At 46.5% G+C, this 12,459-nt stretch overlaps 1 protein-coding gene across 10 annotated transcripts in view; it reads left to right on the top strand.

Moving 5' to 3' along the window:
* LOC116988145 (protein NO VEIN-like) overlaps positions 1–12,459 on the top strand; it is a 129,347-nt gene that overhangs the window by 56,897 nt on the left and 59,991 nt on the right. For all 10 annotated transcript variants that reach the window (XM_033044673.1, XM_033044672.1, XM_033044671.1 and 7 more), the window contains 8 exons: positions 24–198; positions 1,052–1,218; positions 3,642–3,770; positions 4,311–4,492; positions 6,770–6,978; positions 8,872–9,105; positions 10,876–10,982; positions 11,873–12,073. In XM_033044673.1, coding sequence (XP_032900564.1) covers positions 24–198; positions 1,052–1,218; positions 3,642–3,770; positions 4,311–4,492; positions 6,770–6,978; positions 8,872–9,105; positions 10,876–10,982; positions 11,873–12,073 — 1,404 coding nt within the window. The remainder of the gene's footprint in view (positions 1–23; positions 199–1,051; positions 1,219–3,641; positions 3,771–4,310; positions 4,493–6,769; positions 6,979–8,871; positions 9,106–10,875; positions 10,983–11,872; positions 12,074–12,459) is intronic.

Raw genomic sequence — 12,459 nt, 5'->3', positions numbered from 1 at the left:
TTTTTTTTCTTGTTAATGATCAGTCTATTCAGGAGTTCCTGGTGAAGGTGGGAGATAATCGTTTGGCCCGATCACTCTTTCAACTCGCCATTTGCTGTGGTTCATTGGACATTCCTCAGGACTTGGTGGCCAAAGAGAAAGTGAGTAAAGCAGCTGTCAACGGAGCGGGAGACAGGGAAGCTCCACCCCCCAGTGAAGGTGAGTAGTTGTGCTCCACCTGGCTTCACATCATCCATGTTAAAGATGTCAAAGGAGAGGCGTCATGTGTTGTTCATTTTTATAGACAATCGGTGCAGGAGTAGGCCATTCGGCCCTTCGGGCCAGCACCGCCATTCAATATGATCATGGCTGATCATCCCCAATCAGTACCCTGTTCCTGCCTTCTCCCCATATCCCCTGACTGCTATCTTTAAGAGCCCTATCTAGCTGTCTCGGGAAAGTATCCAGAGAACCGGCCTCCACCGCCCTCTGAGGCAAAGAATTCCACAGACTCACAACTCTCTCTTTTTTAAATACTTGAGAATAAATCCTGAATTATGTACAGTAAGCCCTGGCAATAATGGACCTCGATATGGCGCATTTGCTGCATAGATTGGCCTTCAGATGGGGCAGATTAACAGGCTGGCTCTTCCTGCATTTCATCCACAGAGTTGTGAATCTGTGTGGAGTTCTCTGCCACAGAAGGCACTGGATGTTTTCAAGAGAGAGTTAGATTTAGCTCTTGGGGCTAAAGGAAATAAGCAGGAACGGGGTACTGATTTTGGATGATCAGCCATGTTCATATTGAATGGCGGTGCTGGCTCGAAGGGCTGAATGGCCTACTCCTGCACCTATTGTCTCTGTTTCTGTGCAAAAACATTGTGCGCGACTGCCCTTCCTCTGTGCAGTAATGTAGGCGTGTCTGGACTTTGTGGTCTGACCACCCATGGCCCTGTAATGAACTGATATCGTTTTTGTACCTCTCTGCCTGGCCTAATAGTTGCATGAGTATTGTTGCCCATGATGTGGAAAGTCTGAGTGTTATTCTCTGTGTTTTTCCCTTGCTCTATAGGATCTGTACGAAAATATTTGCAGACCAATCTCTCTTCTGTTACTGGATATTTGAGTCTGGTCTATTTATCTCGGCTGGAGAAAAAGTTGGTTGAGCATTTCAAGTTGAAGGGCTTTGTTGCCATAGGACATGGCACTTTCCTCGAGTATCTGGTGAAACATTCACAGGTCAGTGAATCTTTTGCAGCTAAGTGTTCCCCCACTAAGATCTAAATTTGTTCAACTTTCAATCATCTACCATCTCCTTAAGAACATTTTTGTTTGACTTTCTCTGAGGCATTTGAGTTATTTTGACTTTTGGTTAGAAGTATTCTTACAATTTGCACTTGCTATTAGAGTCATAGAGTGATACAGTGTGGAAACAGGCCCAACTTGCCCACACCGGCCAACATGTCCCAGCTACACTAGTCCCACCTGCCTGTGCTTGGTCCATAACTCTCCAAACCTGTCCTATCCGTGTACATGTCCAACTGTTTCTTAAACATAGGGATAGTCCCAGCCTCAACTACCTCCTCTGGCAGCTTGTTCCATGCACCCACCACCCTTTGTGTGAAAAGGTTACTCCTCAGATTCATATTAAATCTTTTCCCTTTCACCTTGAACCCATGTCCTCTGGTCCTCGATTCCCCTACTCTGGGCAAGAAACTCTGTGCATCTACCCAATCTATTCCTCTCATGATTTTATACACCTCTATAAGATCACCCCTCATCCTCCTGAGACGCAGCCTACTCAACCTCTCCCTGAAGCTCACACCCTCTAGTCCTGGCAACATTCTCGTAAATCTTTTCTGAACCCTTTCAAGCTTGACAATATCTTTCCCATAACATGGTGCCCAGAACTGAACACAATATTCTAAATGTGGTCTCACCCACGTCTTATACAACTGTATTCTCCAATACTGATTGAAAGTTTCTTTTTAGGGTAAATTAATAATCGTGCATGGATATACAATTAAAAAAATGACCACCTTAATTATTGAAATACAGCATGGAAACGGGCTCTATAGCCGACCATCGCTCACCAAACACGAGAGTAAACATTGTGCAACACATTTGCTCCTTTTCAACGTGCACCCTTGATTTGTCCTTCACCCTGGAGCACCACCCTCTATTACCCTGAATAAACAAGGGTTGACAAATAGTTTAATATCGGCGCCTTTTTCATACATCAATGATTTGGATGAAGGGATTCAGTAACATTAGCAAATTTGCAGATGACACAAAGCTGGGTGGCAGTGTAAACTGTGAGGAGGATGCTATGAGAATGCAGGGTGACTTGGACAGGTTGGGGGAGTGGGCAGATGCATGGCAGATTAAGTTTATTGCGGATAAATGTGAGGTTGTCCACTTTGGTAGCAAAAACAGGAAGGCAGATTATTATCTAACTGGCGTCAAGTTGGGAAAAGGGGAAGTACAACGGGATCTGGGGGTCCTTGTTCCATCAGTCTATGAAAGTAAGCATGCAGGTACAGCAGGCAGCGAAGAAAGCGAATGGCATGTTGGCCTTTATAACAAGAGGAATCGAATATAGGAGCAAAGAGGTCCTTCTGCAGTTGTACAGAGCCCTAGTGAGACCACACCTGGAGTATTGTGTGCAGTTTTGGTCCCCTAATTTGAGGAAAGATATTCTTGCTATTGAGGGAGTGCAGCGTAGGTTTACAAGGTTAATTCCCGGGATGGCGGGACTGTCATATGCTGAGAGAATGGAGCAGCTGGGCTTGTACACTCTGGAGTTTAGAAGGATGAGATGGGATCTCATTGAAACATATAAGATTGTTACGGATTTGGGCACGCTAGAGGCAGGAAACATGTTCCCGATGTTGGGGGAGTCCAGAACCAGGGGCCACAGTTTAAGAATAAGGAGTAAGCCATTTAGAACGGAGACGAGGAAACACTTTTTCTCACAGAGAGTGGTGAGTCTGTGGAATTCTCTGCCTCAGAGGGCGGTGGAGGCAGGTTCTCTGGATGCTTTCAAGAGAGAGCTAGATAGGGCTCTTAAAAATAGCGGAATCAGGGGATATAGGGAGAAGGCAGGAACGGGGTACTGATTGGGGATGATCAGCCATGATCACATGTAATGGCGGTGCTGGCTGGAAGGGCCGAATGGCCTACTCCTGCACCTATTGTCTATTCTGTGATAAATCCATTAATTTACTGCATGCATCACCTTGTGTATGTGTTGGCAACATCAGGATGAGAGCAGGTTAATAATAACACTTCAGGGTGGCACGGTGGCACAGCAGTAGAGTTGCTGCCTTACAGCGCCAGAGATCCTGGGTACGATCCTGGCTAAGGGAGCTTGCCTGTACGGAGTTTGTACGTTCTCCCCGTGACCTGCGTGGGTTTTCTCTGAGATCTTTGGTTTCCGCTCACACTCCAAAGACGTGCTGGTTTGTAGGTTAATTGGCTTGGAGTAAATGTAAAAAAATTGTGTAGTGTTAATGTGCGGGGATCGGATTGCTGATCGGTGAGGACTCTGGGCCGAAGGGCCTGTTTCCACGCTGTATCTCTAAACTAAACAGAAGTGCAACTAGATCCACCCAAAAATGAAAAAGGTTCCTGATTCAGAGTATCAATGATTTGTTGCACAGCTACTGGAAGAAGCTGCCGGCGGCAGTGTGTTTTTACAGCCACAAGAGGCCAGAAATTGTGGATTTCGACCAAGCCATCAGGACGTGTACGAGTTCATCAGGCAATGTGGAACCCTTGAAGAGTCCATGGTAAGTCAGTTTACAAAGTCTGTTCAACTTTTACCCTGCATTCATTTTGTTAATCATCTTGAGTTGAAGGATCTTTCTTTTTTTTGGGGGGGTATTTCTTTGCCTGGACATAACTCTTAGAAACATAGAAAATAGGTGCAGCAGGCCATTTGGCCCTTCGAGCCAGCACCACCATTCATTGTGATCATGGCTGATCGTCCCCTATCAATAACCCGTGCCTGCCTTCTCCCCATATCCCTTGACTCCACTAGCCCCTAGAGCTCTATCTAACTCTCTCTTAAATCCATCCAGTCACTTGGCCTCCACTGCCCTCTGTGGCAGGGAATTCCATAAATTCACAACTCTCTGGGTGAAAACGTTTTTTTCTCACCTCAGTCTTAAATGACCTCCCCTTTATTCTAAGACTGTGGCCCCTGGTTCTGGACTCGCCCAATATTGTGAACATTTTTCCTGCATCTAGCTTGTCCAGTCCTTTTATAATTTTATATTTTTCTAAAAGACACCCCCTCATCCTTCTAAACTAATCTTCTTTGATTTCAGTTTCCAGCAATTGAAGCTGCTCTCAGAAGCCAGTATAAGGTGAAGGACAGCAAGGAACTCGGGCATGGGGCATTGCCCAACATGATCAAAATGGTGCAATGTCGAGCCAAACTGAACACTGACCACAATAGCAGCCAAAGCTTAGTGCTGTACGAAGCCACTTTCTTTGTTCAAGAACCCAGGTGAGGCTGAGAGTAATTAAAACTTATTGCGTCCCGAAAATATATTAAACTTTGACCTCCCAAAGACTCAAAGAAAAGTGCGGTTTTATTGATTCAAGAAATCACTGTTATTGGAGAACAGTTTAAGCAAAATCTCAAAGCCTTTTAAGTTTAAGAATATTGTCACGTCTCTTTCTTCATATGATTACCTCCCTGACCACAAATCCAGTTTAGTTATTGTCACGGGCACCGAGGTACAGTGAGTACAATTAAAACACAAAGTACTTGTGCTATAACTCCCAGATAGGAAAACCAAGCCGACAAGCAAAGTGTTATCTAACTAAATGCAACAACTTACAATAAATGACTCTATGTGCAAAAAAAACCCAGCTACCTACATGTTAATTAGCTCTTTAAAAAAAAAACTAATCCTGTAGATGCAAGTGTATCATTGGGGTTATTAAGTGGGTACAAAATGCTGGAGTAACTGGAGTAAGAGGGTCGGTTGGGGCGCTGCAAGCCGGCAGCCCTGCCAGCAGCGTGTTAGTTTTTTCCCACTTTTTTTGTTTTTTAATGTATGGTTTTAATGTCTCTCTGTGTGCCTTGTGTGGGGTGTGGGGAGGGGGGGTAAGGGGGAAACCGCTTCGGTCGCCTCCTCCACAGAGAGACGACTTTTTCCATGTCGCCTCCCCAGTGGCCTAACATCGAGGATCGGTGTGGCCTTTCCCGGAGACGTGCCCGGGGCTTCAGCCGTGGATGAAGCGAGGACTCTCGTCGCAGAGCGGGCGAGCCCTCGCCGGGGGGTCACTGGGGGGGGAGCGCTCCGTTCGCTGGCCCGCGGCGGAGCTCCAGCTGGCGCGGCGTCCGGAGCCTGGGATCCCTTGTTGGGGACTCTGGAGAAGAAGAGCGACCGCCGGCCCGGGGCCTACTTCTAACCACGGGTGCGGCGGGGACTTACCATCCGGAGCGGGATCCCTTGAGAGGAGCTCCGACTGCCAGTCCTGCAGTCTGCGGTGCATCTGGCTGCGGCGCGGCGGGGACTTTAGATCTTCTACTGCCGGCCTGCGGCCTACACCATCTTGAAGCCGCGGTCTCTGGTGGGGAGGCACCGATTCAGGACTTATCTGGACTTATCTGTCTGCACATCTGGACACACGCAACGGCAACTGCGGAGGGTTGTGGTCCCGACCACGGGGGGGAAATGGAGGAGGACTGACCCGATTTTGTGCCTTCTACCTCAGTGATGAATGCTGTGGTGGATGTTTGGGTTAAATTTTTATTGTGTATTGTGTGTTCACTTTTTATTGTACTGCTGCTGGCAAATTCATTTCACTGCACTTTATGTGCATGTGACGAATAAAACTTGACTTGACTAACTCAGCGGGACAGGCAGCATCTCTGGAGAGAAGGAATGGGTGACGTTTCGGGTCGAGACCCTTCTTCCGACCCTCCCTTCATTGGTGTTTCATTGAGTTAGGCCCACGCTGCTATCCAGTCAGCGGAAAGACAATACATGATTACAATTGAGCCATTTACAGTGTACAGATACATGATAAGGGAATAACGTTTAGTGCAAGGTAAAGCCAGCAAAGTCCGATCAAGGATAGTCCGTGAGTCACCAGTGAGGTAGATAGTAGTTCAGGACTGCTCTCTCTGTAACATTACTCAATGTTTTAATGCAGAAATGCAAGGCACAACAGGAAATATCTTAATCACTCTAATTACCCTCCTATCCTTACAAGGGGAGGTTGGACAAACTTGAGTTGGTTTCTCTGGAGGTTGAGTAGAGACCTTGTAAAAGTCTAAAAAATGATGAGAGGTATAGATAGGGTAGACAGCTGGAACCTTGTTTCCAGGGTGAGAAAGTCAAAGACTAGAGGGCATAACTTTAAGGTGAGAGAGGCAAAGTATAAAGGAGAAGTGCATGGCAGGTTTTTTACACAGAGGGTGGTGGGTGCCTGGAACGTGCTGCCAGGGGGGGGGGGTGGTGGAGGCAGAAACGATAGTGGTGTTTAAAAGGCTTTTAGACAGGCACGTGGATATAGAGGGATACGGATCACGTACAGTTTAAATTAGCATCTTGTTCAGCACTGACAATGTGGGCTGAAGGGCCTGTTCCCGTGCTGTACTATTCTATGTTCTAAGTTAATCTTTTATCAACTAACTTACAACTTTCACAATATTTTAATGATGTTCGACCAAACCTGTGCGGATTGCTATGACCGTATTTATTTTTTTATAAAGGTGTTTGTGGACGTTATTTGGCTGTAATTAATCCGAGTAATTTTGTCTTTAAAGTTACTGCATCACTGAAACAAATAATTGCGTGGGGTTGCTTGGGGAGCTGAGTAAGGAGCAGGCCTTGACTTGTCTGTTGAATGCCCCCCTGCTGGAGAATCTGTCCCAATGGTCAGAGTGGGAGCTGGTATTTGAGCCCCAGCATGGTTCACTGAAGGACTTCATCGAAAGACACTGTGGAGAGAAAGCAACTCAGCTCAGTGTGGAAGGTAAACATTTCACCACTTTTATCCCAAGCCTTTTCAGTTCAATTATCGCAAAAATACAAAGTGCTGGAGTAACTCAGTAGGTTCCGCTCATTTTGACTCGAGCTTTCCTAACACATTGGCAAGTGCTGCTTTGGGCAGTGCATTCATCTGTTTTGTTTCCTAACATCTCAATTGGATGTTAAAGATCCAATTTGCAAACATCAATATTTGCATGGTTGTATCCATCCAAGACCGCAAGAAATTGTAGCGGATTGTGGAGGCAGCCCAGACTATCGCACAAACCAACTTCCCTTCCACTGACTCCATTTATACTTTCTCACTGCCTCGGCAAGGCCAGCAGCATTATCAAGGACGAGTCTCACCCCGGCCACTCCCTCTTCTCCCCTCTCTCATCAGGCAAACAGTACAGAAGTGTGAAAACGCACACCTCCAGATTCAGGGGCAGTTTCTTCCCGGCTGTTATCAGGCAACTGAATCATCCTACCACAACCAGAGAGCAGTGCTGAACTACTATCTACCTCTTTGGTGACCCTCGGACTATCCTTGAACGAACTTTGCTGGCTTTACCTTGCACTAAACGCAACAACAACGTATCACTGTACCTCCGTACACGAGACAATAAACTAAACTGAAACTGAATTTCAGCTTAGTGTCGCGTGTGTTGGTCAACATTCTTTCCTACCTACTTTGTGTTTGATGAGACCATTGTGTGAAATATTTGTGGCGTTCAAGCATAAAATAACCATAATCGGAATGAAACTGATGTGCGTAAAGTGCACAGAAATGTGAACCATGAAATACACCAAAGAAACATGCACGGATTGCTGGAGTGACTCAGAGGATCAGGCAGCATCTCTGGAGGACATGTGTAGACAGTGTTCCAGGTCGGGACCCTTCTCCTTCTTCTTGCTTATGGCGTGCACAGCCTACAGTTGTACCACAACTTGTTCTATTTGATCTTATTTGATTGTGCACACCGGGTTGATTGCATTCGTCGAAACAGGGCGGACCAGGTGAAGGTTGCAATCTCCCACCCTGGGACCCTTCTCCAGACTGATTGTAGTGGAGAAGGCTGGAAAAGAAGTTGCCAATTAACTGCCCACCCCCTAACCCCCACCTGTATCCACCTCTCACTTGCTAGGCTTTGTCCCACTCCCACCTCTCTTTCCCTGCTTTCTCCCCTCTTCTCCAATCAGTCTGAAGGACAGTCCCAACCTGGAATATTGCCTCCACAGATACTGCTTGGCCCGCTGAGTTACTCCAGAACTATGTGTTGTACTCGAGATTCTGACACATGCAGATCCTTGTGTCTCTAGGACGGATTTTTTGCAGGACTTAAGTCTCTGTATAATTGCGTTTTCCAAGACTTTGTCCTCCAGCACTTTGTGTCTTTTCTTTTGTAAAGCAACATAAGGGTCTCGACCCAAAACTTCACCTATTCCTTCGATCCATAGATGCTGCCTCACCCGCTGAGTTTATCCAGCATTTTTGTCTACCTTAGAGTCATAGAGTGATACAATGTGGAAAAAGGCCCTTCGGCCCAACTTGCCCACACCGGCCAACATGTCCCAGCTACACTAGTCCCACCTGCCCACGTTTCGGCCATATCCCTCCAAACCTGTCCTATCCATGTACCTGTCTAACTGTTTCTTAAACGTTGGAATAGTCCCTGCCTCAATTACCTCCTCTGGCAGCTTTTTCCATACACCCACCACCCTTTGTGTGAAAAAGCTACCCCTCAGATTCCCTTTAAATATTTCCCCCTTCACCTTGAACCCATGTCCCCTGGTCCTCGATTCACCTACTCTGCATCTACCTGATCTATTCCTCTCATGTAATCTGCATCTGCCATCTCCTGTGTCTGTATAACTGCATATCTCTCTCCTTTTTTAGGTTTGCCTGTGCTGAACGACCTGATTGCCATAGAAATCAAGCCAGGGGTCCTGCTGAGACTCACCACGGATACAAGCCCTGAGCTCTTTGCTCAAGCTGTGAAGTCCCATGACCCCATCGGGACAGCGGGACATTTGGTTTCCATTGTTACCGCCGATGGACTAAGAAATGCCCCCTTGGCCTTGCTCGCTAATCATGTGGAATCTGCTCTGGCAACTTTGGGAAGCTCAGAAGGTAGGAGTTGCTTTTGTTGAGCAGATTTATTCTGGTCGCTCCAATGCAGGAAGGACGTGGATGCTTTTGGAAGGGTGCGAAGGAGGTTTATCAAAATGATGCTTGGGTTAAGGGGAATAACTACAGGGACGGGTTGGGCAGACTGGCATGCTGGTGGCTGAAGTGAGACCTTCAATAGACAATAGGTGCAGGAGTAGGCAGCACTGCCATTCAATGTGATCATGGCTGATCCCCAATCAGTACCCCGTTCCTGCCTTCTCCCCATATCCCCTGACTCCGCTATCTTCAAGAGCATTATCTAACTCTCTCTTGAAAGTATCCAGAGAATCGGCCTCCACCGCCCTCTGAGGCAGAGAATTCCACAGACTCACAACTCTCTGTGTGAAGAAGCATTTCCTCATCTCCGTTCTAAATGGCTTACTCCTTATTCTTAAACAGAATTAAAGGACATTCTTTCAGGAAACCGATGAGGTTTCCTGAAATAATTTCTTTAGTCAGAGGGTGGTGAATCTGTGGAATTCTTTGCCACAGGCGGCTGTGGAGGCCAAGTCAGTGGATATTTTTACGGCAGAGATTATGGGGAGAAGGCAGGAGAATGGGGTTAGGAGGAAAAGATAGATCAGCCATGATTGAAAGGTGGAGTAGACTAGATGGGCCGAATGGCCTAATTCTACGATTCCTTATGACCTGATAGAAATGTATAAAATTATGCGAGGCAATTATAGATACGGTAGAGAGTCAGAAGCTTTTTCCCAACATCAAAGACTAGAGGACATAGCTTTACAGTGAGAGAAGCAAAGTTTAAACTTGCTGCCGGAGGTGGTTTAAAGGAGATGTGTGGGGGCTGGCTTTTTTTACACAGAGGGTGGTGGGTGCCTAGAACGCGCAGCCAGGGGTGGTGGTGGAGGCAGATACGATAGTCGTGTTTAAGAGGCTTTTGGATAGGCACGTGAATAAGCAGGGAATGGAAGGATGTGGATTATGTGCAGGCAGATGAGAGTTGGCCTTGACATCATGTTCAGTGCCAGACCTGGTGGGCCGAATGGCCTGTTCTTGTGCCGCGGAGTTATTTGCTATATTTTGCCACGTATTCTGATCGGGTTCTGCAACGTTCAATTCCACATCCTTTGCTTCGGTGTTTTAAAATTAAGTTAGCGACCAGGTTGATGAATTTCTTCCCGTCGACTAGTGAGGGGCAAATGGGCAGCTTATTTACAGATTGTGGTCACTGCAAGGTTAATTCCCGGGATGGCGGGACTGTCAGATGCTGAGAGAATGGAGTGGCTGGGCTTGTACACTCTGGCGTTTAGAAGGATGAGAGGTTATCTCATTGAAACATATAAGATTGTTAAGGGTTTGGACACGCTAAAGGCAGGAAACATGTTTCCGATGTTGAGGGAGTCCAGAACCGGGGACCACAGTTTTAGAATAAGGAGTAAGCCATTTAGAACGGAGACAAGGAAACACCTTTTCTCACAGAGAGTGGTGAGTCTGGAATTCTCTGCCTCAGAGGGCGGTGGAGGCAGGTTCTCCGGATACTTTCAAGAGAGAGCTAGATAGGGCTCTTAAAGATAGCGGAGTCAGGGGATATGGGGAGAAGGCAGGAACGGGGTACTGATTGGGGATGATCAGCCATGATCACATTGAATGGCGGTGCTGGCTCGAAGGGCTGAATGGCCTACTCCTGCACCTGTTGTCTATTGTCTATTACATTGATTTCTGCCAATGTTATCAAACTTGCAACACCTTTTGTGTATTTTTCTTGCACAGGAAGCTACTTGGGGGCTGAGAGGCTATCATCAGACCAATCGGCCAAATTTATTATCGATTGTCTTGTCAGGATTCCAATAAGACTGTGTAAATCACTTTTGCAGAAGGTACCCTGTTGTTTATGAATATTCTGTTGCCTGGTATTGTCTAACAAACTATCTTTAGCATCAAAAGTCGAGAGTATTTGCTCCAAATATGATCTGGAATAGTGAAAGTTACACTTGCTGCAGCGTTATAGGTGGATTAAATGCAATAGACAATAGGTGCAAGAGTAGGCCATTCGGCCCTTTGATCATGGCTAATCATCCACAATCAGTACCCCGTTCCTGCCTTCTCCCCATATCCCCTGACTCCGCTATTTTTAACAGCCCTATCTAGCTCTGTCTTGAAAGCATCCAGAGAACCTGCCTCCACCGCCCTCTGAGGCAGAGAATTCCACAGACTCACCACTCTCTGGGTGAAGAAGTGTTTCCTCGCCTCCGTTCTAAATGGCTTTTACCCCTTATTCTTAAACTGTGGCCCCTGCAACAACAACAATGAATATCCAGTAAAGTATCAGTTTTCAACGTAAACTAGATCATGATAGCCAAAGTACGTTCCAAGTGTCTACAGAATAATATAGTTGATACGTGACCAAGCAATTCACTTCAGCAGCGTTTACGTTTTAAGCAAAATAGAAATAACAAAATAGTTATTTAAAATATTGGAGGCAGACAAAAATGCTGGAGAAACTCAGCAGGTGAGGCAGCATCTATGGAGCGAAGGAATAGGTGACGTTTCAGGTCGAGATCGGACGCTTCTGTGGAGTGAAGGAATAGGTGATGTTTTGGGTCGAGACCCGGAAGGGTCTCGTCCTGAAACGTCACCTATTCCTTCGCTCCATCGATGCTGCCTCACCCGCTGAGTTTCTCCAGCATTTTTGTCTACCTTCGATTTTTCCAGCATCTGCAGTTCCTTCTTAAACATTTAAAATATTGGAATCATTTATAATTTGCAGGTTTTCCTGGAACCGTTTTCCAGAATAGTTGGGCAATGTGAATCTAAAGAGCTTCTACTCCAAACCGCAAAATGTTCTCTCTGGAATCTGAACCGACTGCATGAACTGGGAATTCTCCTTGGGATCACGGAATGGAGGAGAGACTATCAATCCAAGTTGGATCCCACAAAGCTCAGGCCCATTGCTTCAAAAACCGTTAGGGTGAGTCGGAAAGTCCAAGGTTTGTTTTAGTTTAGAGATGCAGCACAGAAACCGGCCTTTCGGCCCTCCGAGTCCGTGTCAACCAGCAATCCCGGGAACACTTTTAACACAATCCTACACACACTAGGGACGATGTTACTATGATATCAAGCCAAATAACCTACAAACCTGTACGCCTTTGGAGTGTGGGAGGAAACTGGAGATTCCAGAGAAAACCCACGCAGGTCATGGGGAGAACGCACATACTCCATACCATCAGCACCCGTAGTCAGGATTGAACCTGGGTCTCTGGCGCTGTAAGGCAGCAACTCTACCGCTACGCCACCATGCAGCCCCTAGTTGTAATGGCATGAAGAAGCTAGCAGGTTGGTGGGCAGGCAAGGGAA

Source organism: Amblyraja radiata, chromosome 26, assembly GCF_010909765.2.
Source record: "Amblyraja radiata isolate CabotCenter1 chromosome 26, sAmbRad1.1.pri, whole genome shotgun sequence".
NCBI lineage: Eukaryota > Metazoa > Chordata > Chondrichthyes > Rajiformes > Rajidae > Amblyraja > Amblyraja radiata.
The sequence above is the reverse complement of the archived record's forward strand: the minus strand, read 5'-3'. Positions and strand labels throughout refer to the sequence as shown.